This window comes from Channa argus, chromosome 6 (genome assembly GCF_033026475.1).
Source record: "Channa argus isolate prfri chromosome 6, Channa argus male v1.0, whole genome shotgun sequence".
Classification (NCBI taxonomy): domain Eukaryota; kingdom Metazoa; phylum Chordata; class Actinopteri; order Anabantiformes; family Channidae; genus Channa; species Channa argus.
This window is the reverse complement of record NC_090202.1, coordinates 9534593-9561847: the sequence shown is the minus strand read 5'-3', so window position 1 is coordinate 9561847 and position 27255 is coordinate 9534593. Positions and strand designations below refer to the sequence as shown.

Sequence of the window (27255 nt, the reverse complement as noted above, 5' to 3'; positions counted from 1 at the left end):
CCCATCTGACATTTTAATGAACAGCCAAACAGCTCCTCAATTCTGGACTGAATTAGACTTTTTTTTGGTTGCTTTTTATTTCCTTTATTATCATATTTAAAATATACGTAAAGATTTGGTATCAATCTTCGCAGCTTACCCACAGCGAGTATTTCCATATTTGTGTGATTAATGTAAGTACTGTATACTGCAGCCTTTTTCTAAACGCATTACAACTAAATGAAAATACTTAATTGATGACTCTTTAATTAACTTTTTTTTTCTCCCTTTCGCAACCGTAGCATGGACATGCCTGGACTGGTCTTTGCAGGAGGGCTTTCCATTTTACAGGAAATCTGTGTGTGTGCCTGTGTGTGCGTTTCAGATAAAAGGCCTTGGAAAAGAGCCCAGTGTGGAGTTTCCCAGTGGCAGTAAGCCATGTTTGTTCAGTTCCAGTCCACAGAGCCAGAAAAGGGTTCTAAACAACACACTCCCAACAGCAGCGTGTAGGCGAACCACACAAACACACCTTGTGTTGTCACTCTGAGCCCTTTTGTTTGTTTACTTCTCAATAAAAACCGGTTTTTGGGTGTGATGGGTTATAAAATATGAAAATGAAATACATTGTTACACTGAAACTCTTAAAACTATTTTTAGTGAAAAGTGAAATATTAGATTTTAAATCTCATTCAGCTTAGTTTGAGGATGAATTGGCTGCAGAGAGTTATAACTGGCTTTGTCTATGTGCTAGAAACAAGGGGTCTAGTCTATGTGCTTCGGTATGTTCTGAGTTAAATGACGGGATTATGCTATAATACATGGTTATTAATCATAAACTAAAACATTTTAGCTCTAAAACTTTGTTAAATAAGTGGGGCATTGGACTTGCTTGAGGCACTAAAGAAATCATTTTAATTCAAGTGTTCTCAGGTTTACTTTAGGAACACCCCCTTGCAAAAATACTAATATGAAACAAGTATGAGAAATAGCACATTTTAAACAATATACTGTTGCAGCTGTTAAAGCTTTAGTTAAATTACTGCACAGAATCAATAAAGTCTTAATCAGTTTTAATGCATCACTTTCCGTAGATTGTATTTATTATTATTAATTGGAATTGGCAAAGAACTATGGCTAATGCTTTAAGTAGAGTTTATTACTATTTTGTTAAGTATCTACATTATATAGCAAGTAGCATTACTTCAATTAGAAATCCTGTAAACAGGTAAAAGTTCCATATTTTAGAATAATGGATTTTATAGATATCAGTAAAACTAACATCTGATATGTCTGCCTTGTGTTTTTTGAAGTAATTTAATCTGTAGACTCCACCACTAATAATGTAAATACACTAATACAATGTTTTGTCAAAATACTAATAATGGGTTTTTATCTGATGAACATCTCAAATGTGATTACTTTATTTAACCCTACTTGCTCAGACTGCTGAGAATTAGAATAAGCTTTTGAAATGAAGGTTAGAAAATAGTGGTGTTAATTTCCCAGGCTGTCTCAATCATAAATCTCTCTAAAGTGGCATTAGAAATTTCCCCAAATCACGTGGATTACAAAAATATGGGGTGACTCAGCAGAGCAGACAAACTGAGCAGGGTTATATATTTTTTTTTAGCCTGTATTAAAATAAAAAGGCAAAGATTCTCACCATACACCAGGGAAAGACTTCACCCTTTGTGTAATTTCTCAGGCAAACAAGTTATTCAAGATTCTTCTGACAATTAAAATGTAAGCCTATCTCCTGCATGTTACTGCCAAGAATTGTTTGTATTAGTGGTTGAGCAGGTCAGGAACGTGTGCACGCAGAGCTAGTTTCTTTTTGTCGCTTTAGTCTTTTGCTCTGGACAATTCATCCAAAAAAAAGCAGTAGTCAGTTCGAAAGTAATGACATGACAGAAACAAGACATAGACTTTTTTTTTTTTTTTTCCTCTTTTAAATATATACAGAGAGGAGCCGGACATGTTGGCTCGGACGAGTGACAAGGTGCAAGTGGAAATTTAAATTAGCAAAAGAGTGAAACTGCATAACAAAGGCACTGACACACAGAGGTATGAATATGACAAGGGCTGGTTTCTATTGCATGTAGGCAGATTAAATATTAAATGAGCCAGCTAACATCTGAGGCAGCCACATTAACAACAGTTATAAGCCAAACTAATGGACATATTTGCAGGTGCTCTACTTAAACTGTTATGTCTTAAAACATCCTGTTGCTGATAGCTTCTTGTAGATATGTACTTTGTTATTCTAAAATCATGCTGAAGCAAGCAAATCTCACATCTACATTACACTTAAGGCGTTTCAGTCTTATCACACTAATGATTTACCATAATAAACAACTATTTGTACAAAGGCTTCTACTGTTCCCAAGTTAAACAGAGGATTTTTAAGTGCTCTTTTTCAGCTCCAAGCAAACAGTTTCAGCTGACCTGTAAGCCATAAGCTTCAGGCTAGCAGCATTTATGGTCAAATATTTAAAATTTTCACCTGCTCCTGGTCTTCACCGATCGCCTTGACCAGCGAGGCTTTCAGGCAAAGACACAGGGCTGAGGAGACGGCACCACAACATAGATATGAAACCAAATTCCTCTACAATCACATTACAGAGTGCATGCAACTGGAGCTAATGCATTTAGTTCGTTTTTTTAATTGGAACAGTATAATCTTTCCTGGCCAGCATTTTTGATCACAACTATCCCATCCTCATAGCGTCTCTTCTGTCTTCACTTGAACCGGGCTGAATTCGTTGTCCTGTGGCTCTGACTGCAGACTCTGGCTCTCATTGACAAGCATGTTGAACTGTGTGTCGTTGTAATGGGTGAAGTTATGGTTGAAGTTCGGTGTAAAGCTCGGGGGAAAGTTTTGGTTAGAGTTGGTTTCAGGCTCCTGCTCATATGTGGAGAAGTCTGAGTCAGCAATCATGTCATAAATCCCAGGTATTTCTAGCAATTTATTGAAGAGGGCAACCTCATCTGGGACGCTGTTTGAGTCGTGGGGCTCAGTGTACATTTCTGCTGAAGCAGAGCTGTCAAAAGTGGGAACACACAGGCTCTCATCTGCAGGCACGATGGTTTGAAGCTGTGAGAAAGGGAAGGGCTGCTCTGCTGCAGGTGCACTCACTGCTGCAGGAGAAGAAACAGATGGTGTTACAGAGAAAATAATGACACCTGTTCGAAATACGATGAAAGGTCAGTTATTGACGGAAGAACTTTGAACTTGATGGTGACATTTGATTCTTGCTGTTGGAACCTTAACATTATTTACATCTGTCCCAAACAATTGAAATGTTTGAAGACTTTTCTGCACCATTAGAAAACTGTTTAAAATGTCCAGGTATTCCATTAAAAGAAGAATATACTTAGTATTAATGGTGTAAGTATTGAAGTTGATGCTGTTGATAATGTGAATGCACAACTCCAATGCAGACTTAAGGTGAAAATTATGGCAAAGGAAAGTCTAAATAATTGTTTCAAATTAATGGCCAAAGTTACCAAACAATGTGGTGTGGAACAAAACATATGCACAAATTTATGCAGAAACGAGCAAACAAATTTGTGCCAAGATTGTTTTTTTTTTTTTGATAATCAATATTCTGGCCTGTCTTGCCATGTGAGCAGTTCCCACCTGGTTGGCATTTAAATAAACTGCAGCGAGTTTGTTTAAAAAGAACAGCTGCAGTATTGTACATCAACCTGGAGATCCGCTGATTTTCCACACTTACATCTAAAATCTCTGAGTGCTTCTACCAGCATGAGGGTCTTAGCAAAGCAAAAACACAGATACACTGTACAAAATTAACATCTGGGACCCGTGTAGAGTTTTTACAGAACAGAGCCATTACAGTGGTGATTTCCGACTATGCTAAGGCAAACTGCTGCTGTGAAAAAGGCAAATACACAAAAGCTACCTCCTAACTGCCTCTGCTCATACTAGAAGTAAATAAGAATAAAGAAAACATTGACATGGCATTGAAAGAGGTTTAAAGCCCCACCTGTAACACAAGATTTCTCGCTGAAGCTGACATCGGGCTTTATCCTTGTCTTTCGTTTCACCTCATATGGATCTGAAATGAGAAACAGTAGTAAGTACATATTATGTAATTTTTTTTTTATTTAAATACAAAAACCCTCCAGCCTCATCTGAAATCATTACAGCAGTAAAATACATTCAGACAGTTCAGTGTGTACAGTGCTGACTGACCTGGGTTTTGTGGCAGGTACGTGAAGGGAACAGGCTCGCTCTCCATCTGGTCTGAGATGCGACGCAGGGAGACACTGACGTTAACCTCCTCTGTGATGTCCTGGTCCTGGTAGGGAGGAGTCTTAAACACAATGGCGATCTGCCGGTGCACGTCTGTTTGGGCAAACTCCCCGTTCGCTTTCCACGACCCTCGTCTGAAGACGATCTCGATATCGTCTGTGGATCAGCGACGACACACACGGAAATGTTAATACTATATACTAAAACTAATAACACTAATACTACAACTGAAACACTGCTGCAGAATAAACACAGGCAACAACAAGGGCATATGCAAAACTCCACTACCTTTCTGCACTTTGTCACACAACATGTAAATCTCAGTTTTGCCACAGCAAGGACCTCTGGTAAGGTTCAGTTGAGTGATCTTCAGCTGTGATGTAGTCGTAGCCTCTGTGGAAGAATAAAACAAACGAACGAACATGACTCAGTGCTTGAGAATCAGAAAATATTTTTGGGTTAATATTGTAATATAAAATTAATATAAAATAAAATTCCTACTTTTGTCATAGATTGGACTGGAAACCACTGGGCTGAGACTGTCTTTCCTGCCGTCCTCCCACTCGAGCTCACACTGGAAACACAGGCGTACTGCATTCATGTCCATGTCTTCAATGCCCTTTGTGTGACCGGCTGAGAGAAAAGAAGAAAAAACAACATAATCTAACATAATCTTTGTTTTTTGTGAGTCCACAATAGATTTCATGCAAAAGAAGAAATGGTTCCATCCTCTACATATTTAATGAGGTGTCTATGTTCTTCCACTTACTCTGAAAGGGGTCAATGTTTTGGCTTCTTCTTTTCTGAAGTGAAACATCTAGCTCTCTCCTTCTCACACACTGGATACCAAGATTAGCAAAGCTGCAAGTCCACGAGTCAAAAAACAAAAACAAAACACCTTGTGTCAGGACATTTTGGAATGGTATTAATAGTGAGTCTAATGAAAAGTTATAGGTGTGAGGTAAATAACAGATTGATGATCACCTGTGACGTCTGCTGCTGTGGGGATTGAATGTGACCACACAGATTCCTGAACTGTTTGGGCAATCTTTACCCACAAGGCAGTGGGGGTGAGGCCTGTGCGGGAGGTCTTTAGTCACCAAGGAAACTGTAACTGTGACCTTTTTAATGTGATCAATGGGACCCTTAATCTGAAACAGGGAAAAATATAGGAAGTAGGAAGAGGAAGACAGCAGGGAAAAACAGAAGAGTAAACACATTGCAGCTGCAAGCTGAAACTGCAGCTGATGTAGACCTGACCAAACATCCTTTTTAAACAGGATGGCTCTCATGTTCTTCTGGATTATAATTATTCTTCTGGATTATTTTGAATGTTGATCATCGGTGGCTAAAATACAGATTTCATCAAACCCTTCACATTAGTCTAAATCTCTGTCAAAATCCCCACACAGTGTCGTCCTCACTGTGCAATGATGTTTGCACAAGATGAATGTGCAGCAGCGTTTGTTCTTGCGGGCGGGAGATAAACCACGTATATTTGACCACATTTGAGTAGGGATTTGTGGGGACTTTCTAATTCACTCTAACAACCCACATGCTTCTAGCTAAACCCGTCTTCACAGGGGGTTCAAGTGTACAGTCCAAACAAAAATATGCACTGCTATCCCAAATTTAGAAAGCACCTTTATGCCCAAAAATGGCAACCTACCATTTCACTGAATAAAAAGACTAGTTGATGACTGTACCTCTATCGTAGGCTGAGTCTTATTGGTTTCGGTGCTCGACACCCCCAGGATGCTGCCAGCAGAGCGTCCTTCACATTCGTAGCGAAACCTCATGCCTCTATCCTTGGGCTCCTCCACCACCACCAGGTTGGGCTTGTCCAGAATGCGCTCCAGCATCTCAGCATCGCCCAGGTTCTGAGAGAGAATGTCAGAGCTTGGAGGGTTCGGTAAACACATGGAGCCTCGACCGCTCTGAGAATGAAAAGGAGTTGATCCCATCTGTCTGGAAGTGCACGACGGCCGTTGCAGCTGGTGGAAGGAGCGGTGTGACTGGAGGGGGACAAAACAGATTCTTACGTTATTTTTAAACCCCTTTCTCATTGACTGTCCAGGCGCGCACACACACACGCACACACAAACACAGACAGAGTGAGATGTCAGGTAATGGTTGAAAGCTTTTGCTGGTAAATTAACAAGGTGATCCAGAGAAGTTAATCACTAGTTAGATCTTACCTGATAACCCTTGTTATAATTACCAACACGTGTCCACATATTTCCCCAAGGTCTATTTCACCATGATGTGGGAGGCGACAGAACATACAACTAAACATTTGAATCCAAACCGACCTCAAAAAGGACAAATTTGATCTGGGTACCAGATTACTGTACCGCTTTAAGAACACACTCATTGCTCACACAGCCAAAGTGGCCTTGCATTCTGTTCGAAATATCCACTTTATTTTGTTTTTGCAGTCTGTCCCAAATGGCTGCAGCAGACAACATGTCTCTAATGTATGAACTATAAAATCCATAGTTAGAGTCTTTAAAAGCCAGTATCTAGATGAACTATGACATGTTTAAAAGTGGTTTCGGCTGAAACCACATACTGACAATGTATTAATCAATGCCGTCATTTTTCTGGGCGAAACCTAATGTGAGCAGATTTCTAATGACAAAAGTTGCACATTTATGTGATATATAACATTGATTTGGGCCATTTGGTCAAACAAAACAAGACATATACCATCACCTTCAGTCTAGTCTTTCAAACATTTTGACATATTTTTCAGATAGTAATTTGATGAATCAGCTCATCAAAAAAATAATAAGCAGGTAATCAATAGTGTTGATAATCGTTAGCTTCAGCGCCGGTGTCCAATACATCCTACAATACTTTCATATTTTAGGTTTTTCACCTTTTCTAACATCTAAGACCCCTTAGATTTTTCTTTTGTTTCCTTCTCTTGTAGCTCAAAGCCCTAGTTTGTAAACCACTGAAAACCACTGGTTAAAACCAGCTCCAACTAGAGCAGCTACAACAGTACAGGAGGACCACTTACGCATTGTTATGAGTTTTAATATCCTAATAGTATCATTAATAACCCGAAACCACTTTAGCTTTTGCTGATAGCTGACATTTTGTTCATCGTAAAGAATATAACTTCCACACAGTATTAGTGAACACACCACCTTACAATACTACAATAACACAGAACCAAAGATCTGCCCTCCATTCAAGCAGGTGACAGTGTACAGGGTAAAGCATTTTGCATTATTTCGGCAACGAAACGAGGCAGCAAAACTGAGTCACTGCATGATTTATTCCTTACTTTGTATACTGAGACAAGGCGGTTGCACAGAGTTAACCATGTGCTCTCTGACTCCTCCTCTCGCATTTTGGTGTCTTATTTTTTCCGTTACACCACAGGCCACCAAGCTTTTCCGTTCCCACTCTTTCTCAGTGTTTCAAGCTCTCTCTCTCTGCTGCTTTTAGTTTCTCTATCTGTAGTTCATGTTTCTAACTCACCCAGTGCCCACGATGTGATTTAAAGACAGGAAAAGTATTAGAAGAACCTCACTTTAAGTTTTTGTCTGTGTGAATCATCAATTTAACAACAAATGAAGACTCAAACCTGCAGGAAACAAAGATGTAAAGAAGTTGTTTCCTTTCTCCTGATTGTTGCAGTTAATCGGGATGAGAGCTTATTGCACTGTTGCTGCAAAGATCTGGGTCATGCTTCTCCATGAGATCGTGTTTCACAATATCCTGTCGATTCACATTTGTCTGATGCCGTTAGCCAGTGCATACCTGTTAGCTTAAAAACACTGAAGCTAAACAAAAGCCAGGCAGCCCGAGTCAGCGAGCAGGAAATAGGAAGTCAGCTCAACCTGACTTACATCAACCAATGGCAGAAGCAGCTCGGGGCGAAGAATGCGACCTCTAACCCCCGGTGGGATGGTTGCTAAACAGAAAGGATGGCAAACTGAAAGCAGGAGTCAGATTACAGCTCTTCAAAGTCATCCTGCTACTCCTCCTCCTTCCTCTGCCTCAGCTCCCTCCCATCGAGAGAGACATGTTGGGGAGGTGTGTCAGCCTCTGTCACAAGCCACAAAGACTCAGGCCATTTTATCAAAGTACAATTACCCACAAAAATTCTGAAATGTTGCAATCACACATGTAAACTCTTTGCTAATAGAGTTTCAGATGTTTTGCTTTGCGCTACATTACTCTTTCTGTGCAAGATAATGCAGTCTTATCAGATTACAAGGCTTGTGATCTCTACTGTCGTCTGTAAACCACGTGCTTTATGGTAAGAGCAAAGCACTGCTCTGCCAAACAGCGCATCACTGCACACTCCACATGTACCACAAATCCTTTGAAAACCCATTATGAATGCTGCAGTCACCCCATTTGACACAGACACAGTTGTGTCTTCGATTTTTTGTTTAACAAGCTTCCGATTGAGTCTCGCGGATGCGTAAGCCTTTGTTTGCGTCTGCATTGATCAGGTGTTATATGCTCAGTGGATGCAGTCACGGTCCCCTGTGTCATCAATTTATCTGTTCATTGTAACATCTTCTACAACACAACCCTAAACTAACAATGCTAAAAACGTAGCATATTGTCCTCTTTGAGACGTTGAGACCAGACAACGTGTGCTACATTTGTTTGTTAATTAACTATTCGTTTACTAATTTATTGACTATGTGGCTTCCCATAACTGTTGACTGACACAAGCTGAGAAGGATTTAACCCTTTTATTCTGCTTTTGCCACTTTCTCCTTTTCTCAGACACAATCTGAAACAAACACCTTCATGCTTGACAGTTGGATGTTGCCAACAGTCATTCTGGGATAAGCAGGAAACTGCTAACTGAAGCAGAAACCAGCAGAGACCCGACACAACAACACAAATGACTACAGCGATACTAGTACGACCTAGGATTTTCGTCAGCACACTCACCGGAACCCCAGTGCATCTCGGCACCAGTACAGGCTGAGGTGATGGCGAGGAGCTCTGCATCCTGTGGCTGTGGCTTCGATGCAGCGGATGGAGGAGTTCGACGGGAGGGGCTGGAGGTCCAGGAAGATTTGCTGGATAATCTCCTGTGATGATTTCCTCAATGAGGTCTATAAAAGGTTGAAAATGATAAACAAATATCATCCCCTGATGATTCAAAGTGGCTGAAAAGTTTTATTTCAGTTCAGATTTTGTGACTGTCAAATATTTAGTGAAGCAACACACTGAAGTTAACAATGAGCCATCAGTAGAATCATAAAGGGGAAGAAGATTATTAAGCAGTTTTTTTTACATTTCCTTTAATGCTTGTGTTATTTTTATTAAATATAAGATTATGCTTGGAGCACGCCTATATAGTAAATGGCATTTTTTCCCTAGTGTGACTAATATTTAGATCATTAAGCAGTAACTGATCATGTGATGAGATGCATCAGCATATGAGTATCTTACAGGCAGGAAACCTTGTGTTTTTGTAATTTATGTGCATATGCATGGTTGTATTTATACAAAATCAGTTGCATGGTTGGGGGCAATGCTTGCCACTGACCTTATGCCCATTGTCAATAATTTTCCATAACAGGACACTTAGAAGTTAAGAATTAAGTTCTTATCATGATCATTAAAAGTCTACCAAAACCACAGCTTTAAATTATCCATTTGAAACTACAAGAAATGCAAAATTATCAAGAAAATGCACTAATAGTCTCAAGATAAAAGTATTTGTTCTACAGTTCAATGTGCCCTGCACTGATAATATATCTGTCCCATTTATAGACCGTTAATACCAATATAACAGTTGATAAGCAGCGTTTATTGTTACAGTTGCTGCTGATTCAACTTTTAACAATGTGATGAGTAAGCGTATTGTGTGTTTAATAAGTTAGTATAATATAAATAAAAAAGTATGAGGTAAAAATAGAAATATTCACAGTATTAGAGTACAATAAGCAGAATGCCTTAGCAGTTTACTCAGTTACACTCCAATGCTGTCGAATCCATAAGTTAGCTCACCAACTGTGAAAGTCTTGTTGCCATGGAAAACAAGAGTTTTTTTTTTTTAACATACCCAGTGGTCTATCTCACCCACCATCTCACACTTGCAGTTTCCTGCTGTTATAATGTGTGAAATACTAAGAAAGCAGTTCCAAAAACCTATAGAATGATTTTTTGAGCAGAAATTATTCATGTACAGAAATGAACACAAAATTCACCACCTACAATTTCTATACAATTGCAGTGTTTGAGAAATTTTTTTTGAATATTTGCTGTTTCCATGTGTTTGAAATTATGTGTTTTGAAAGTGTTTTTATTCAGGCATTTTGAATATGCATTGTGCTAAAAGTCCTTTATATGAGAATTTTAAACTATTTTCTGACAGTTTAAAGACCTATATTGTACACACATCCCCCGAGATAAAGAAGAAGAAGAAACGATAGTTTACTTCTTCTTCTGCCTGAGGTCATGCCAGGTCACACGTTCCCTCACACTTCACACGTTTTACATAAACACATAAGGTAAAAACAAGGGACTCTACTCACCGAAGTCTGACGGCCGCTCTGCAACACAAACAGAGAGCAAACAGTCAGACACAATAAAGTTCAGCTGTGGTTGTAAAAGTTAAACCGGCACAGCTACAGTGGAGGAGTCAAAACCTGGTCGGAGCTCTGATCCTGGGAAAGGGTGTTGGCTCCTCTGCTCACAAATCACGTGGCACAGGATGATGTCAGCTCAGTCTAACTCACAAACACACACAGGACGAGTAAAACGTAAGACATACCTGCGGGACTACTGACGTCCATGTCTTTCATCGCATATAAGAAGTCTTTTAGGACTTCCGTAGTCGCGGCGTTGAAGTCTTTGCAAACAGGACAATCCCGACAGTAACCCGCCTTTTCTCCTTTTAAACGTATGTCTTAACGTTAAAACAGCTCCGTTAAACATACGTCAGACGAGACCACTGCTCTAAGTGTTTGTACCTGCCCGTGAAAAGATGTTAACCTGACTTGTAGCCATGTGTTAAATGCTGCGAATCCCAGTTTGACTCAGTTTTGTGTTTCCGCAGCAGCCTCGCTCTGATTGGCTGATTCCTTGCATGGAAATCCCCTGAACATCACGTCACCTCTCAGATGGGAACCCCCCCCTCCAGGAGGGCAGGTAGCGTACTACCGCTTTATGAAGTTAAATGTAATTAACTCATTTGAATATTCAACCTGTGGAGCTCCAGCGGGGACTGTGACCTAAAAAGGGAGTAAAATTCGTTCCATTAGGTAATCTAACCACACGCCTCAGTACTTTGTTTTCATCAGCTTCACTTCTTGTGCCAAACTATTTCCAGGTATTTAACCTGCTTCCTTCATCACTCTGCAACATCATCGATATTTAATCAAATAGCCCCAGGACAAACTCTTCCCAGCAAGGGCTAGATGACTGCTTTCTCACGATTGCAACATGCAACAATTCTATTGTTGCTCATGCTTGCCACAAGCTGATAGTGAGAATTCCTATTTGTCTTATAAATATAGCTGTCAATGACCACCAATGACATCTCAGCACGTTTCCAGCTTGTTTCCATCAAACTTTGACTACTTAGTCAAGTTTGAGGTCCAGCGGCGGCACCTGCTGGTGAATTACAGATGACAGACAGATGACTTACAGGAAAAGGAAAGTGAAAGTTCAGGCGTTTAGAGTAGTTCCCAAGGGCCCCTGCTCTGCTGTGTGTCTAATAAATCAGAAGCTGCAAGATACCATCTAGGATGAGGGTGTAGTTGGGGAAGAAGGCAAAAGCAAAGGAGACACACAATCTGTATAGTCTTACACACTTACCATGGTCATGCAGGTTCATCCATTGTTATGGATGCCCTCAATGGGCCTACTAGGTTTTGGCCCAGTAGCCCAATATGTAGAGACTAAAACTAGAGCCTGGAGTGACTTAATATCTTGTGATAAAAAGTCTGTCAAAAGACCAAAGACAGAAAAACACTTTAGAGTTAAATATTCCACGTGCATTAAACACCTCTTGTATTGCGTGGCCAGCAATACTTAAGCTTGCTCATCTTATACACACACACACACACGAGTAAGATGTATTTAGTCATTGTTTTGTCAATTCATAGTGACTAATGAAACAAATACAAAGTACAATTTAAACAAAATGAATTTTTTGGGGGGGAGTCAGTAATTGTTAGAGCCACCTTTCTAAAAATGAAGAGAAACCAAGTTTGAGTTTTCACAGATAACAAGCATTCTGTAGGGTTCAGTAAGACTCTAGAAAAAATGTGATGAGCTTCAAGAAATTTCTGTCATTTTCTAGATAAGCGGGGAAATAAATAAAGTCCATGCGGCATAGCGCTCATTTCAAAGACGCAGCAATAATGAGCAAAAAGGCCCCAGCCCAATATTAATGTTAATGCTGTGTATGCATCAATATAGTATTTTTAATAGAACTTAATATGAAAAAAGAAAAAAAAAAAACATCATTTAAAAATGCTGTTCTCACAGTATAATGTGAAAAGTGTGGAATCAAAAACTTTGCATGAACATTTTAAGTCATACATGTGTTTTACTATAAACATGAATGCTCAAAATTTAATTTGTACTAACATGGAATCCTCGTTTCAGGATTTACAGCACTCAAAACAGTGATCAGGTTTCGAGTGTAAAATCAGACATATGGCTAAAGGGGGAAAATAAAAATTAGACTTGCAAATTAGCTATTACTGGACAATTTGGACATCTGTATTATTAACATGACAAGCTGAGATTCTGTACAGTTTAAAGATATACAAAACAATGATTCAGTGACTGAAAAACAAAAAGTAATTGACAATATTAATATATTAATACCAACAAGGCTGTTATTTTTTTTTACGTTCAAGTTAAGAACATTAACAATTTGTTTAAAATTGAGGGTAGTAGTCACGATCATGTAGGTAGTGTCCAGTGGGGTCACCTCTCTCATCTCCAGTCACCACCTCTCTTCTTTAACCTCTGCATGGCTAAGCATTTTTCCAGTTCCCTCCAGCACTACTCAAAGTTTCCAGGCAATCCAAAACACAGTGGAATGAAAAGAAAAAAAAATTAAATAAAAAAAGATTTAAAAAAAAAAAAAAAAAAAAAAAATCACAAGGAATCTATACAAAGAACAAAAGTTGGACTTGGCTTCTTTCTTCCCTGCCTTAAAAAAAAAAAAAAAAAAAAAAAAAATGTATCATGTATTACCGTGACTCGTTCCCCTTCCAACATCTATTCCAAGACACTGTTACCCTCTGGAGAAATCATACAGAATACAGTACATCACGTTTTGTTTTACTTCACTTGAACTGCAAAACGAGAGGGTGGATATGGGCGGGGAACAGAAATAAGAATTTACCAAGTCTACACTGAATATGATTCTCTGTAGATCCACACAGAGATCAGAAGGAACAGTTGAACTGCATTTTTTGTAGCGGCGTCCATGACAGCTAAATGACAACTTCCCTCACTGCCTAATTTCCACAAGTCCTCTTCGCACCAGTAGTGATGAGGCAGGGAGGCAGATAAGGGTGTGGTCTTGCTTAATCATTTTTCTTCTCCCCCTCTGGCTTGTCTGTGATGGCGCCTGCTGGAGCGGAGGCAGTGTCTCCTGCTGCTGTGTTGTTCTGAGCATGATCTACTCCGCTGGTGCCAAACTCGTTGACCCTGTTGGGATCGACCCGATATATCCAGCGCTGGTAAAGATAGATGAAGAACACCACATCTACAGGAGAGGAACCAGAACAGAGTTAATATGTGCTTCAATAAAACTCCAATTTTTTTTTTTTTTTTTTTAAAAATACAAAATACAGAAACATAGTAAGCACCATTAAACACAGTTAAAAGCAGGGTCCACACCTATAATATAACTAGCAAGCAGATGCACCATCACTGGGTGTGAGGCAGGGTACAGCTTGGACAGGTCGCCAGTCTCAGGGCCAACACAAAGAGACATACACAGACAGACAACCATTCACAGTCACACCTACATGGGATTTAGAGTGACCAGGAAACCAGAATACTGGGAGAAAACACGCACAGGCACAGAAGACCCCTCACAGCAAGGTCACAGCCAGTCAGGGAATCAAACTAGGGGATCTCTAGCCATGAGGTGGCAGTGCTAACCACTTCACCCTGTCCTGCCCACTGTTGTCAACATTGATCCTAACTATTTCTAATGAAACAAAAATTTTGATTTCTTAAGACACTAAACACAAAAAATATTATTGATTTGCTAACATTTGTCAGTATCAAACTATGCTGTAGCCACTTAATGAGGGATTAATACTTTTTAATACTTTGATCCTCATTTGAAATCACACACACAAATTAGACATTTACTGATCAAAAACTATAGGCCTGAACCTTATCAAATAAAAAGATCAACAACTTTCAGCTTGTCACTTCAGGGGTCGCCACAGCGGACGTGCTGATTTGGCATGAGTTTTATCGTCGGACGGCTTTCCTGCCCCAACCCTCTAAATATTTATTTATTTTTATCTGGGCTCAGATAAAAGGTGGCCCTTGGTGGATGGGTGGTGTCCCCACCTGGCAGGATGGGATTCAAACCCATGGCCTTCTGCATCCCAACCTTACCACTGACACACCAGGCCCCCACCTGAACCTTATCAAATACTAAAACACAATAAACTGTGTAGCTAATAAATCGAATTTTCTTAACAGCAGCTTCTATTTTGCACATTTTATCATTTGCCCGACTCAGGTGTGGTGAAAGTGGGAAGCCATTATTTATCTCAGTGGCAGTGACAACCCGGTCCTTATTTTGTACTTTCCCTTCATGAGTGACACACCCTGACAAAGACCACAAGCCAAAACATCTACTCTGACAATAAAAGATCTTCTTTATACTGCAAGTGGAGCTAGAGCTTTGACCTTTTCAGTTTGTTTTCCTATATTTATGTTTTGTGGTGTTTAACACAAAATATTCTCCATATTTACCTGAGAGACACAGTGTGTTGAGCATTGCATAACTATTGTTTTGAAGCACTGATGTGAAAATGTCAACTGTAGTGAATTTCCTTATGATCCATTTATATCCCTTAATTATTTCCCCCGCTAACATTTCTGTTGGTGCTGGCCAAGTCCTTGGCTATTTATATCCATTTACACTAAACCAGGCCTCAATAGTAAAGTTGTCTAGTAAACTGACACTAGGTGGAGTTAGAGCATTTAATATACCACACTGACAAAGTTCAAGGCTAATTGTGATTTGTGCCTACAGGGAACACAGTGTCATGAGTCAAAGATTCTACATTTGATCTATTTTTGTGCTAAAGTCAGTACAGAAGGGCCAAAAAGGACAGTCTATCCTTTGAACAGAAATGCATCTGGATTATCTGCCCGCATACATAAAGCTGCCACTATGCTAAGCAATTAGTCGAATCTGAAACCACCTCCAGCAAAACACCACGCATTTGAACACATCTTTATAGCGCAAACGTAAAATAGCTGCTTCTGAGTATAAGCAGAGGAAGTTAACAACCTTAATACACACTGGTGTTTTGGGTGATTAACTTTAAATTCATAAAAGAATAAAAATATCTTCAGTCAGATAAGACGTACCATCTCTGAGGCATCCTATCCTGTACATCATGGGCATCTTGATGACAAAGGCAAACAGGTCATCAATAAAGGTATTAAGGGCCTTGTAGGTGAGCATCCTCCATGGGAGGTGGGCCACAGACTTCATTTTATAGTTAATGAATAGCTGTGGCGTCATTGTAATGAAACCTGAAACCCAAAAAACAAAGACATTTGTTAGATAATATACATTTTTTGAAACACCAGAGGCAGTAAATTAGACAGCAGGCAACATAATTGAGTATGCAATTATGAAGTCTATTAATACACAACACATTAGCAGAGCCCATTGGGAATTCAGTACGTAACCATGATGCAAGTATGAAAACATTAGCAGTGTGTGCATCCACTCAGAGATGGGATAATTAAGAGAGGCAATAAATCAGCCTCATCCCAGGCTTTAAAAACAGATTTAAAATCAACAGAAATGAACATTGTTGGATACAATGTTTTAGCAGCGTAAAATCAAGAATGCATTAAAGGTCCTTTATGAACATTTCTGGATCAGTTCAAAGTTGCAATTACAGTCATAATATGGATTATTTCAGAATATGTTGGTCTTTTTAAGATTATGATTCCAACTGATTATTATTTGGAGGTAAATACATATTTACAAGAGAAACATGAGCATCCATTTCACAAATATTTGTGCCGACATTTAATACCTGTCAATAAATTCTGGAGTATATCAGTTCTTCAGACACACTTACCAAAGGTTAACAAAAAGCCATAGAGCATGCTGAGTACCCATGAATACCAGCCTTTGTGCTCAACGTACAATAAACTGTACACAGCATAGCAGCCGAACAGAGGGTAGAGCAGCCATGACAGGTACTTGAAGGCCATCTGTCCACAAGGCAAGAAATGAAATACAGAATAATTACCCTTCAATTTAGTATAAACAGCAATAGGTCATTGTTATAAAATATGTTCGCTAAATGTATTTATAAAGGCATGTTCATATCGATGTGGCCAGTGCAGCAGGTGACTTGTAGTTTAACTTACATCATCATAGATTTTGGTTGAAGACTCCACATATGTTGACTTGTCTGCGAATACCAATCTTGGGAGAATCCCTGCAATTTTATTCTCTCTGTCCAGCTACAAAAAGCCAAAAACAGATTGTTTTCAATTCACAAACCTCATACATTTCCAGCTCCCACTTTTTAGTGGTGAACTCACTGAAAAAAGCTACACCAGATAGAAGATAGAAGAACACTGGTTAAAAAGGAAAACTGTGGTGTATTTTGAAAACATCTACCAAGTCAAAACATATAAAGGTGCATAAAGGAAGCTATTGTTGCTTTGACTTACTTTGACATCCATGACCTTGGTGATTTTCCACAGGTCAATAAGAAGGCCAATGAAGACGCTGACCTGAACCACAAAGTTCGTTTCATTGTCCAATATGTACAGCAGCACCACCAGAGACTGGAAAACTCCAAAAATGATAGAGCGCACAGACAGACCTTCCAGTGACTGTCTGCTGTTCCAGAACTGGATATCTGAGGAGGAGAAGGTAGTGAGGTGAACTGGGACACACTAGGATGAGTTCTGAAAGCCAACAATATTTTGGATTCTGTCCCAATTTGGGAAAAATACCCACATTCATTAAGCTCTGCCAGCAGAAAAATACCTTATTAGGTCTTTTTCACATTGTATGATTGGTCTAGCCTTTCTGACACAACAGGCATGACCAAGGGCAAAACTTAAGACATATACAAAGTCATGGCACTGTTGTCATGTACAAAATTGTCAAGGCCGAGTAAATGTTTTAAAGGTCAATTGGACAACTAAAGTAAAATGGGGGATCCTTTTGTGAAATACAGATTTAAAACGTATTGTGGGGAATGTGTACCTTTGATAGTGGAGAGCATAGAGACAAAACCAGGACAGAAAGAAGAGTATAACATGCAAAAAAGGTCAGCCGAACAGAACTTAAATCTGGTTGCTGCAGTTAAGGACAGATGTCTCCCCCCTAGCCTGTTTACCATAGTTTTTATTAGTGCCAGTTCTCATTTCCCACCAAACAAACTACTGTGCTAATTGATTCAGATTTGCTTTCAAACCCCAACCCTGGATAAAGAAAAAGAAGTCCTGACTAAAGATTCGATGTTGTGACCTTACCATTCTTGAAGGCGAGAAATTCAAAGATGCTGTGCACAATGGAAACAACAATTGTGAGTCCTAACAAGTACGGGTTGGTTTCCAAAAGGGCAACCTGTAAAGAGAAATCTTTCAATGTCTGACAGAAATTATTTTCATTATGAAAACGGTTAAAGATTAACATGCTTATGATCAGCTAACTAGACTAACACAATATAAAGCCTAACAAATATGATTGTATCGTAGTACAGACAGTTTGTCATTACAATGGACAGTTCAAGAACAATCTCAAAATACAAAATCATAGTGTAACATAACTGAGGTGCAGTCAGCACTGTCAGTGTCAGACTATTTTGTCGATAGCTAAAATGAGTGTAAAGATGTAGTACACAGTACTTTATAAACAAAATTTAGCGAACATTCACCTCCCATATACTAACTCAAAAGTCTAATAAATCTCTGAAGCTCGCAGCACACTGATCATGTCTATATATGCCTAATTAGGAAATTCACAACTACATCAGTATTAAAATAATAGCCATTATAACAGCAAATCAAACTGAAAGAAGCCAAAAGCAAAACTCCAGGAACCACAGAAATACTTCCATGGCAATGCATCCAGTTCTTTTTCGGTCTCTGCAACTTTGACCTCTTACCTTGACAGAGTCTTGGTCTTCATCAGACTGTTCGTAGGTGTCTTCCGGAAGGAAATTCCAGGGGGAGCGAGCATTCTGGGCGGCATACAGCTGCCAACGCCATAAGGACAGGGGGCAGTAGTCTAGGCGTAATGGGAGTTTTGTCAGGGTGTCATTGATGGGATAGTAGTCCTTCTGAAGATTCCAGTAATCATTGAAGTACACAATGGGGTAGTAGTCACCACTTACTGCATCAAACTTAACATCTGGTTGTACACAGGGGAGAAGGGAGGTGATGTCACAGATGGTTTGACACAAAAGGAAACTAGAATTGTTATCTAGGACATTAAACTTAACATTGAAAGCTGAGCACAGTCATGGAGAGAAGGTAAGTGGCGGGAACGTACGTTGATCTAAAGGTGGGGGAACAGAGCCTTTGACCCAGGCCGTGTGGTCATCAACCATGTTGATGGTGAGGTTTGGGTGCCAATGAGAGATGACCTCGACTGGACCATGACTCTCTGCTCGCTGTGAGGAAGCACACTTTGATTAGGCACGTCAGTCATGTGTCCAGGAGTAGTCTCTGTACACGTTTCCGTAAGATGTTTTTTTTTGTAAATAAAAGGCATTCTATGTGTTACGTGACAGTTTCACAACGTTAAACATCTTTTTTGTGTGCATTTTGTATTGCAAATTCTAATCTTTCAGTTTTTAACATACTTGAAAAACATGATTGAATTTATGATTTGACAGTGGACATGAAGGCTAGTTATGATATTTGTAATTTTATAAGATAATTATATTATTATGTTTTAGGTTCCTTATTCCTTTAAAGCTGTACACATGACAAAGGTTTGAGTTGAAAGACTGACTTATAATTGTTCTCTGGCATGCACAACATTTTTTAATTGTCTGAACAATGGTGAACATTGAGCAAGCATTTAGACTAATATGTGCAATAATTAATATCAGCTGACTTTTCATTCTAGATGTTCAGTGCACAAAATAATACCAACCTTAATCATTTCAGGATCTGCTTCTGTCTCCCCTGTTAACAGGTTCTTGGTCTTTAGAAACTTCCTTCGCTTAAATTTATTCAACACTGAATGATTTAAAAAAAAAAAAAAGGGTTAAAATTTACTAATAACAAAATATCTATTTATTATGACTTCTGTCTACAACCAACAATATGCACATATGCTTACTTCGTGTTGCGTGAACTGTCGCGAGTCTGCGATACTGCCCCTTGCGTTTCGGGTCCGGGTGGAATCCACTTTTTGTGAAATACACATGTATGTAAAGGGAACCATTCTGTTGTACTTTCTGCAAACACAAAGCACAGAAGGAGAAGTATTCAGTTTAGGCAAGTAATTTACCAACCTATCAAGTTTACTGCAGTGCCTTTTCTGTGTAAAAGCAGTTCCTTCCCATCATACGACTAGAATCCCTCTACCCACCCCTCAAATATTGCAACTTCCCTCCTTAGCTCTGCCCACCTCTGGGATGTCCATCTCCTTATAGTGCTGGTAACAGCCATCCCCGCTCTCCCCTGTGCTCCAGTCTCCATAGACCAGGTCCCTGTGGAACCAGAACAGGGCTTCTGTGTTGTTGAAGTCAGAGAACACCTCCTCCTGTGACACATACACGTACAGGTCCTGCAGGGATGGTGAGAAAATAAAGGTGTTTATGATATTACAGAGCCAGGGGAGAGTGAGCTAGGTAGTCTGACAGGGAATGATAACGCCAGTTTGCAGTACAAATACTTCAGGGAATGAGTATGAGGGGTGCTTAAGAATTAACAGCTTCAATTCAATTAAAAATGTTTACTAAACAGCTGGCCATACACATAAGGCAATGGGAACTTTATGAGGTGATGTAATACCATGAGGGTTTCTTTGGGGAATAGGTTCCTGCTGGGTACCCTGGGTGCCCCAGCTGGCGTGTTGGGGTCAGGAGTGGATGGCCCTCGGCGGAACCAGCTACTGATCGCCCAGATTATGAAGATTCTGGGGAACAAATGCCAACAGAGGAAAAGAACATTTAGTGAATAAGGCATTCAAGTCAAAGATAAATAGGAAAACAAAAGAAAGAATGAGTTAGATTGACAGTAAAATGTGACACCAATCATAATGCTGGAACATGGGTTTTTGCTAGCTGACTGACAATTTAACGGTTTGCCTAAGGCAAGATAAAATTGGGTTTTTAAATTTTTTTTCAAACCGTAGCCCCAAAAACTATTACACTGGTCCCATATCAACATGCTGTTTGATTATACAGGATTATTGCATTCCAAACATCCACATTTACTGTTATAATACCATGAATGCTGAAATCTACAAACATATTAATGAGATATTAGTAATAATTTTTTTTTCGCTCCAGCCATTATACAAAAGGATTTCTACACAAAGTCCAGTGAGATCAAACTTTTCCAAAACATTGTAACAAAACAGCCTTTATATAATTATTTTTATTTATATTTCCTGCTCATTTATACTACAATGTGGACAGAAAAAAAAACAAAACAATTTTTAAAAATGTCAAATTTGACTAATGGCAGATGGAGCAGCAAAACAGGCCAAATCTTATTACAGAGATGTAAAAGTTAGGTGAATTTTAGCTGAGCTGTGGCTTTTTTACCTTCAGTTTCTATTGGGATTGTGACACCACCTTTACAAATAGGTGGTTTTTTCACACCTTCAGTAAAAAGTAAACTCATATTTGTGGTCTGGTTCACCACTTATAAAGACAGAGTGACCCCGTCAGATTAAAAGAAAAACCTCACCTGAAGAGGACTCCTTTGATGACCTGCCATGCATTAGGTGCTTGTTGCTGCTGCTGTTGCTGCGGGTCCTGTGCATTTCCAGCTGTCTGCACAGTTTGGTCATCTGTTGCAGCAGTGCCATTGCTGCTCACCTATTGAAGACCCACACATTCACAGAACCCAAGTAAGTCACAGTGACGCTGAAACAACTGCAATCCGTAATCCGTAATATGGTATGTCAAACAAAAAACATTTTTCTGTTGACAGGAGTCACTCATGTACTCATACGTCAGATAGTGTACATTACTGAAACCAACCACTGGTTATATATTGATACAGTGTAATCTATAGGGCACAGATTAACCATCTATCTTCAGTCAAAACTGGGAGTGTATAACAATAGTATTGCTTCTTTAAAGAGTAAAGGTGAAGATAAAGTGATCTCATATTAACTACACAATTGATTAACTACCCAGTGACCTTCATGTTTAAAGCAGGTTAAGAAAAATATAAAATGGAACACATATCAGAAAGTTAACTAGCAACTATTTTAATTGGGGCAGCAGTGGCTCAGTTGGTTGAGTGGCCGCTTACAGACCATAGGGTCAGAGGTCCGCTCCCCGCTCTCCCGACCACATGTCAGTGTCCCTGGGCAAGACACTGAACCCCCAACAGTCCATTCCCATCCCCAGCCTTGCAGGAAAGGCATCTGTTGTAAAGGCCGTGCCAAATCAACATGTGTACAAATTATCAGCTGTGGCGAACTCACAGGATAAACCGAAAGGACGGGACCACAAAAAAAAAAAAGCAACAATTTGAACTGGAACTGCAAGGTTTAGGTTTATTTTTAAAAACAATTAAAACAATCTGGTATGGTATTCATTATTTTTAAATAAGGCCGGTACTCTCTCTATTACTTTTCTTACATAACTAAATTCTGGTGGGTTTGTTGGACAAAATTAGGCATTAACAAATTATGTTGAACTGCCTTTCACATTTTCTAAGATTAAGCAGATTATAATTACCTTATAACTAACTAACTAACTAACTAGTCTTTCCAGAATATGAACGATATTATGTATTTAAATTAATCTCAAAATAAATAATGACAGGCTACTCTTTATGATCAAATTACCATACCACTTCTAGTCTGTCAATTTAAATAATTCTTCCAATGGTCAAATGTATGTGAGCATCAGCATTAATATGTGTATATAAGATATAAATTGACATTTTGCAGTTTAATGTAATTTTAGCTCTAAAAGCTTTCAGTTAACCCCCATCCCTCCAGCAAAGCCACATTCTATTCAAGTGACACAATAGAAAAGCACATGCTAAGTCATGGGACTCATTCACTATCTAAACATCTAATCTCCCCCGTTGTCACCAACACAAGGGAGACCAGCAGTGGGCCTCTACAAACAAACAGCATTTGAGGATAAACACAGTTTTCTGTTTTGCCATTTATCAGGGTGATTAGATGGAACAACCGCAAAAATGTAATACTCAATGCCAAGCCACTGGTCCTGCATCATTGTAAGCCAGCTGAGTTAAAATGAAAGCCATTGTATTATCAAAGACATGGATCTCTGTCTGCCTGAGGGGGTCGTTGTATTAACCATTACAAAGCCAGATCCTCACTATATCTCTGTTCCAGGTTAAGATAATAATTTACAATTTACACTCTGAACAAGGATTAACTATTAACCACCTTTGCAGGCTTCTGAGTAAATGCTTCACACTGGATTAGAAAAGGACACTTCAAATAAGGTAATTGTTCATAGAAAGGAGAAACTGGTCTCGTAATGTTTTTAGATCTAGTGATGTTATATCCTACAGAGTAAAGGAAGCAATGTAATAGGGCACATATAATTTAAAACCTTGAGCCTCTACCACAATGCTAACACCCAAGTGATAACAGTGCTGACGCTCCTTCAACATTCATAGGATAAATATTCCAAAAATTATATATTATGAAACTGTTATTTTAGAAAATGTTAACACTGACTCCCATGAGTGTTGTGCTGGGGCCAAATATATGCTGATAACAGTATCATATTAACAGGGAAAATTCATCAGGTCCAGAGCTGTTAACCAGGCAGCTGGTCAGTGTTTCCAGTGTCTGCATTATAATTGTTTAAATTATACCAAGACAGTCTTAATTTGTTTTTGTTTTTTTAGTTAAAGATTTAAAGAAATGGCTGGATAAAAAAATCAAAGGTGACCACAAGGAAATGAAGTAAATAATTTCAAATATGTAGACATCAACTTGGACTGCAACTCAAATTTAATGCTCATGTTAGGAAAATGTCAAATGACTTAAAACTTTAATGACTTTTAAATTGTCATATAATAAGACTATGTACATCTATTAAAGCAGTGCAAATGTACATGCATGCTATAATTTTATTGCAAATGTATCATTGAGTGGTTTTATGGGGCCAGGCCTCTCAGTTATCAAGCCTGTAACTTCATAATACAATAAAACTTCAAAAAGGTGATTGATCAGAAATAAATTGGCACTGTTGTCAAATGCTTTAAAATCATAAATAGGTTTTTCTTTGCAACCTAAGTGTATAAATGGCATTACCCCCATGTAGTCTGTCAGACGATACAAAAATATGAAAGTGAAGGTGAGAAGACCAAAGGGGCCCAGTCATCTTTTTCAGTAAAATATTTATAATTATGAAACAATATCTTTAGATCTAAAAACTCACAATCAGAGCTTACAATTTTGTTTTTTACAATGTTAAAACAATGGTTCAAACAACAGTGACATGAACACCAAGTTTCACCTGTTCTTGGCAGAAAACTAAATCCAAATTAAATTAAACAGAAAATAAGAAGCAAAGCAAAACACTTCCAGCTATATCTGGGGTCTAAAAGTGGGTCTTGAGAGCAGCATCCCACAGAGCAATTTCATTTTAAAAATTAGATATCAAGTGCATATCATACGCTTGCGCTAGTTCCTCCCACTTGTGTATTACGATTATGCTTTTTTTCCCCTGGAACCCAAAACTGTTAAAAAAGAAATAAATTAAATAAAAAGGCTTACGTACTTAATGCTGTTTTAATTAAGACAAATCCAGATGAGGAATTTGTCTTTAAAACAGCAAATGTTGTTTAATGACCCTTTTTCAAAGGTTGTCTGGGATTAGTATGTTGCTTCAGTCATGCTAATGGTTGTGAAGTGCAGTGTAATGATACTACATGAGAAGTGGTTTTAAGACACTAAAAAGCAAGTAATACCTAATCCTAAAACCAATCATTTATAAACAATTAGGCCTGAATTGCCTTAGTCTAGTATATATATATATACACAGTATTACAGATAGCCAGGGCTGCAACTAAAAGTCATCAATTGATCACTTTTTATTAAAAAAAAAACGAAATGTCAGAAAAAACATATACAGCCCACAAAGATGTATCAGATTTGCTTAAATCATTCAACAGCCAAAACCCCAAAAATATTAAGTTTATATGAATATGGCACACAAAAGCACCAAACAAATAAATACTTAGCTCTTTTTCTGGAATCTTTACTCAAACGAATAATGGATTATCAAAACTGCTTGTGATGGGGGGCGGCTGTAGCTCAGTTGATAAAGCAGTCGTCCACGGACCCTGTGCGATCCCCGGTCTGAGCTATATGTCAAAGTGTCTCAGGGCAAGACACTGAACCCCCAACAGCCCATTCCCATCCCCACCTGTGCAGTGCCGGTCCAAGCCCGGTAGAAATTGGGGAGGTTTGTGTCAGGAAGGGCATCAGGAGTAAAAACTGTGCCAAATCAACATGGGGACAACGATCCACTGTGGTGACCCTGAACTCATGGGATAAGCCGAAAAGGACAATAAAAATAAATAAAAATTGCTTGTGATGAATTTCTTTTTGATTTCCTAACATTTTCAGACCTAAAGGCACCAAATACTTGCTAGAGCTTTACAACCTGATTGTTTTGTCATATCAGTGTTTTGTAAAAACTAGAAAAGCTCGTTTTTGTTTGGCCAAACACAAACCTAGAAGAAAGACTGGTTGTTTTACTTTTAGGGAATAGTGACTCACTCTGACCAATGGGAAATTGTGACACAAATAAAATTAATATTAGTTAGAAAAATTGAGTAGTACCTCCAACAGCTATTATATCAATTTGGTTGACATTTTTACAATATTAGCAAAACTGGATGATTAGCACACGTGATCTATGTAAATTAATCTAATTTGCGGTCCCCCCCAAATAAAAGGCAGGTGTTAATGTGTGTCAGTGTTGGCTGCTCGAGACTGGCCTGGATGTTCGAGCCAAGCTGCGTTGCTCAGGTTTGGGCCTTGTGATAGCTAACGTTGACACACTGCAGCAGTCAGATGGTTCACACTAACACACTTGGAGTCAGCTAACAACCTTGCCAGAATCATGCTATTGTACGTCTTAAATCGCTGACAAGGCCACTGTCTCCCTCCGTTCCTCTCACCGCTAAAATCCAGGATTGCTCCACACATCATTAACGACAGGAGGTGGTCGTTTTAAAACCAACCGGCACTGACAACGTCACTGGGGCCACTGTAACGATCGGTAGCACGCTCAAATGCTAATGGTCCCGGACCCCACGCTCAAACCAACAATAGAGACCTCTTACATAGCAGTGAAAAGTAGGAGAAAAAAAATGGTCATAAGGGTGTCATTCATTTTACCTCGCCGTTGCTCACGGTAGCTTTACTAGCCTCACTCTCCTGTGTCGCCATCTTTCCTTGTCTCTGTCGCGCACACACACCACACTACACGGCTAACTTGGAAACTGCGCCCAGTCTCGCGAGAAGTCATTTGTAGCGTCTTTAGAGTGACGTGCGTCTTTAGGGGAGGGATGAAAATTGTGAGGGGGATGATATCTTTGGCCTATTATTGCAAAAAATGAGGAACAGACAGTAACCGTAATATTTGCAATATCCTGGCATTACTAATATATGTACTAATATATATAACTATGTCACGTGTTCTCTCTTTGCTGAGTAATTCTGTTTAATAATAGAAACACCCTGAGTATGTGAAGAATTTGCCAAAAGCGAAAGGCTTACAATAAAGTCAACAATGGAATTATTAACAGTGTAAAAGAATAAAACATCAACATCCCCAGTGTGTATGTTGATACAGTTTCTTAATAAGCATTTTTTTTTTACGTCATTTCATTTCAAGTTTTCCGTATGCAGGTACTGTATACTAGCTACAGTACTTCCTGTTACAGCTATGGAAAACATATTAAACAGTAAAAGATATATATTCATTTCTTCAAATGTGTGAGCTGAAAGGCCACACTTTACAGAGCTGATGCTCCCAAAATCAAAATTACAACTCTCAAATACTGCTGGATTTTTTTAGTGACTTGTCCAGGGTGTACCCCTCCTCCTGGAGCTTATCCCAGCTGTCATTGGGCACCTTTAACCCTGAACAGGATAAGTGGTTACAGATTATGCATGAATGAATGTGTATCTTAAAATTAGTTATGCATTGACAAACTGCATCAAAAAAGTGTTCCTTCTAATGACAAAAGAACATTTGTACAATCTGAATGTACATTTTCATTATGTCAAGTTTAGGGTTAATATTTTGATCCTATTATATGCCATTATATTTTAATAGAATAGATGTTTCAAACATGGGAGATAACATCCTCGACACTGTTCAGCAGTTACACATGCAGTTTTAATTTTTTCCCTTTTTTTTATCTTATTCAGTCAAATACAACAAAGGAGTATTTCTCGCTGTTGCTATTCTCCAGAGTTGCCATCATGTTTTGAACTGTGTGAAATATGTCCATATCCACATGCACTGGGTTTGACCTTCTCTGACGGATTTGACGGGCAAGCTTCTATGAAACCCTTGCAAAGGGGGAATCTCTGCATTGAT

The 27255-nt window shown here is 38.9% G+C and overlaps 2 protein-coding genes across 5 annotated transcripts; both read right to left on the bottom strand.

Annotated features, from left to right (window-relative positions):
- Positions 1-1803: 1803 nt before the first annotated feature.
- Positions 1804-11889, bottom strand: relb (v-rel avian reticuloendotheliosis viral oncogene homolog B). 3 transcript variants are annotated; one of them, XM_067506975.1, is made up of 11 exons: positions 11019-11889; positions 10780-10797; positions 9185-9351; positions 5962-6270; positions 5240-5406; positions 5025-5116; positions 4757-4888; positions 4544-4648; positions 4196-4411; positions 3987-4058; positions 1804-3114 (listed from the first exon to the last, which is right to left on the bottom strand). In XM_067506975.1, exons 1-11 carry the CDS (start codon positions 11047-11049, stop codon positions 2699-2701), a joined length of 1725 nt encoding a protein of 574 aa, XP_067363076.1. In that variant the 5' UTR covers positions 11050-11889; the 3' UTR covers positions 1804-2698. The 3 variants fall into 3 exon arrangements, with proteins under 3 accessions (XP_067363076.1, XP_067363075.1, XP_067363077.1); XM_067506974.1 differs by having other exon boundaries at positions 1804-3117; positions 11019-11872; XM_067506976.1 differs by lacking the exons at positions 9185-9351; positions 10780-10797; positions 11019-11889 and adding an exon at positions 7854-8112 and having other exon boundaries at positions 1804-3117.
- A 768-nt stretch (positions 11890-12657) lies between these two features.
- Positions 12658-26149, bottom strand: clptm1 (CLPTM1 regulator of GABA type A receptor forward trafficking). 2 transcript variants are annotated; one of them, XR_010914606.1, is made up of 15 exons: positions 26046-26149; positions 21380-21510; positions 20477-20600; positions 20091-20249; positions 19800-19917; positions 19611-19696; positions 19002-19122; positions 18616-18860; positions 17981-18074; positions 17168-17358; positions 16859-16954; positions 16564-16699; positions 15836-16003; positions 13460-13976; positions 12658-13264 (listed from the first exon to the last, which is right to left on the bottom strand). XR_010914606.1 is itself a non-coding variant. In XM_067506973.1 (14 exons), exons 1-14 carry the CDS (start codon positions 26094-26096, stop codon positions 13795-13797), a joined length of 1902 nt encoding a protein of 633 aa, XP_067363074.1. In that variant the 5' UTR covers positions 26097-26149; the 3' UTR covers positions 12658-13794. The 2 variants fall into 2 exon arrangements, 1 of the variants encoding a protein (XP_067363074.1); XM_067506973.1 differs by having other exon boundaries at positions 12658-13976.
- Positions 26150-27255: the final 1106 nt, after the last annotated feature.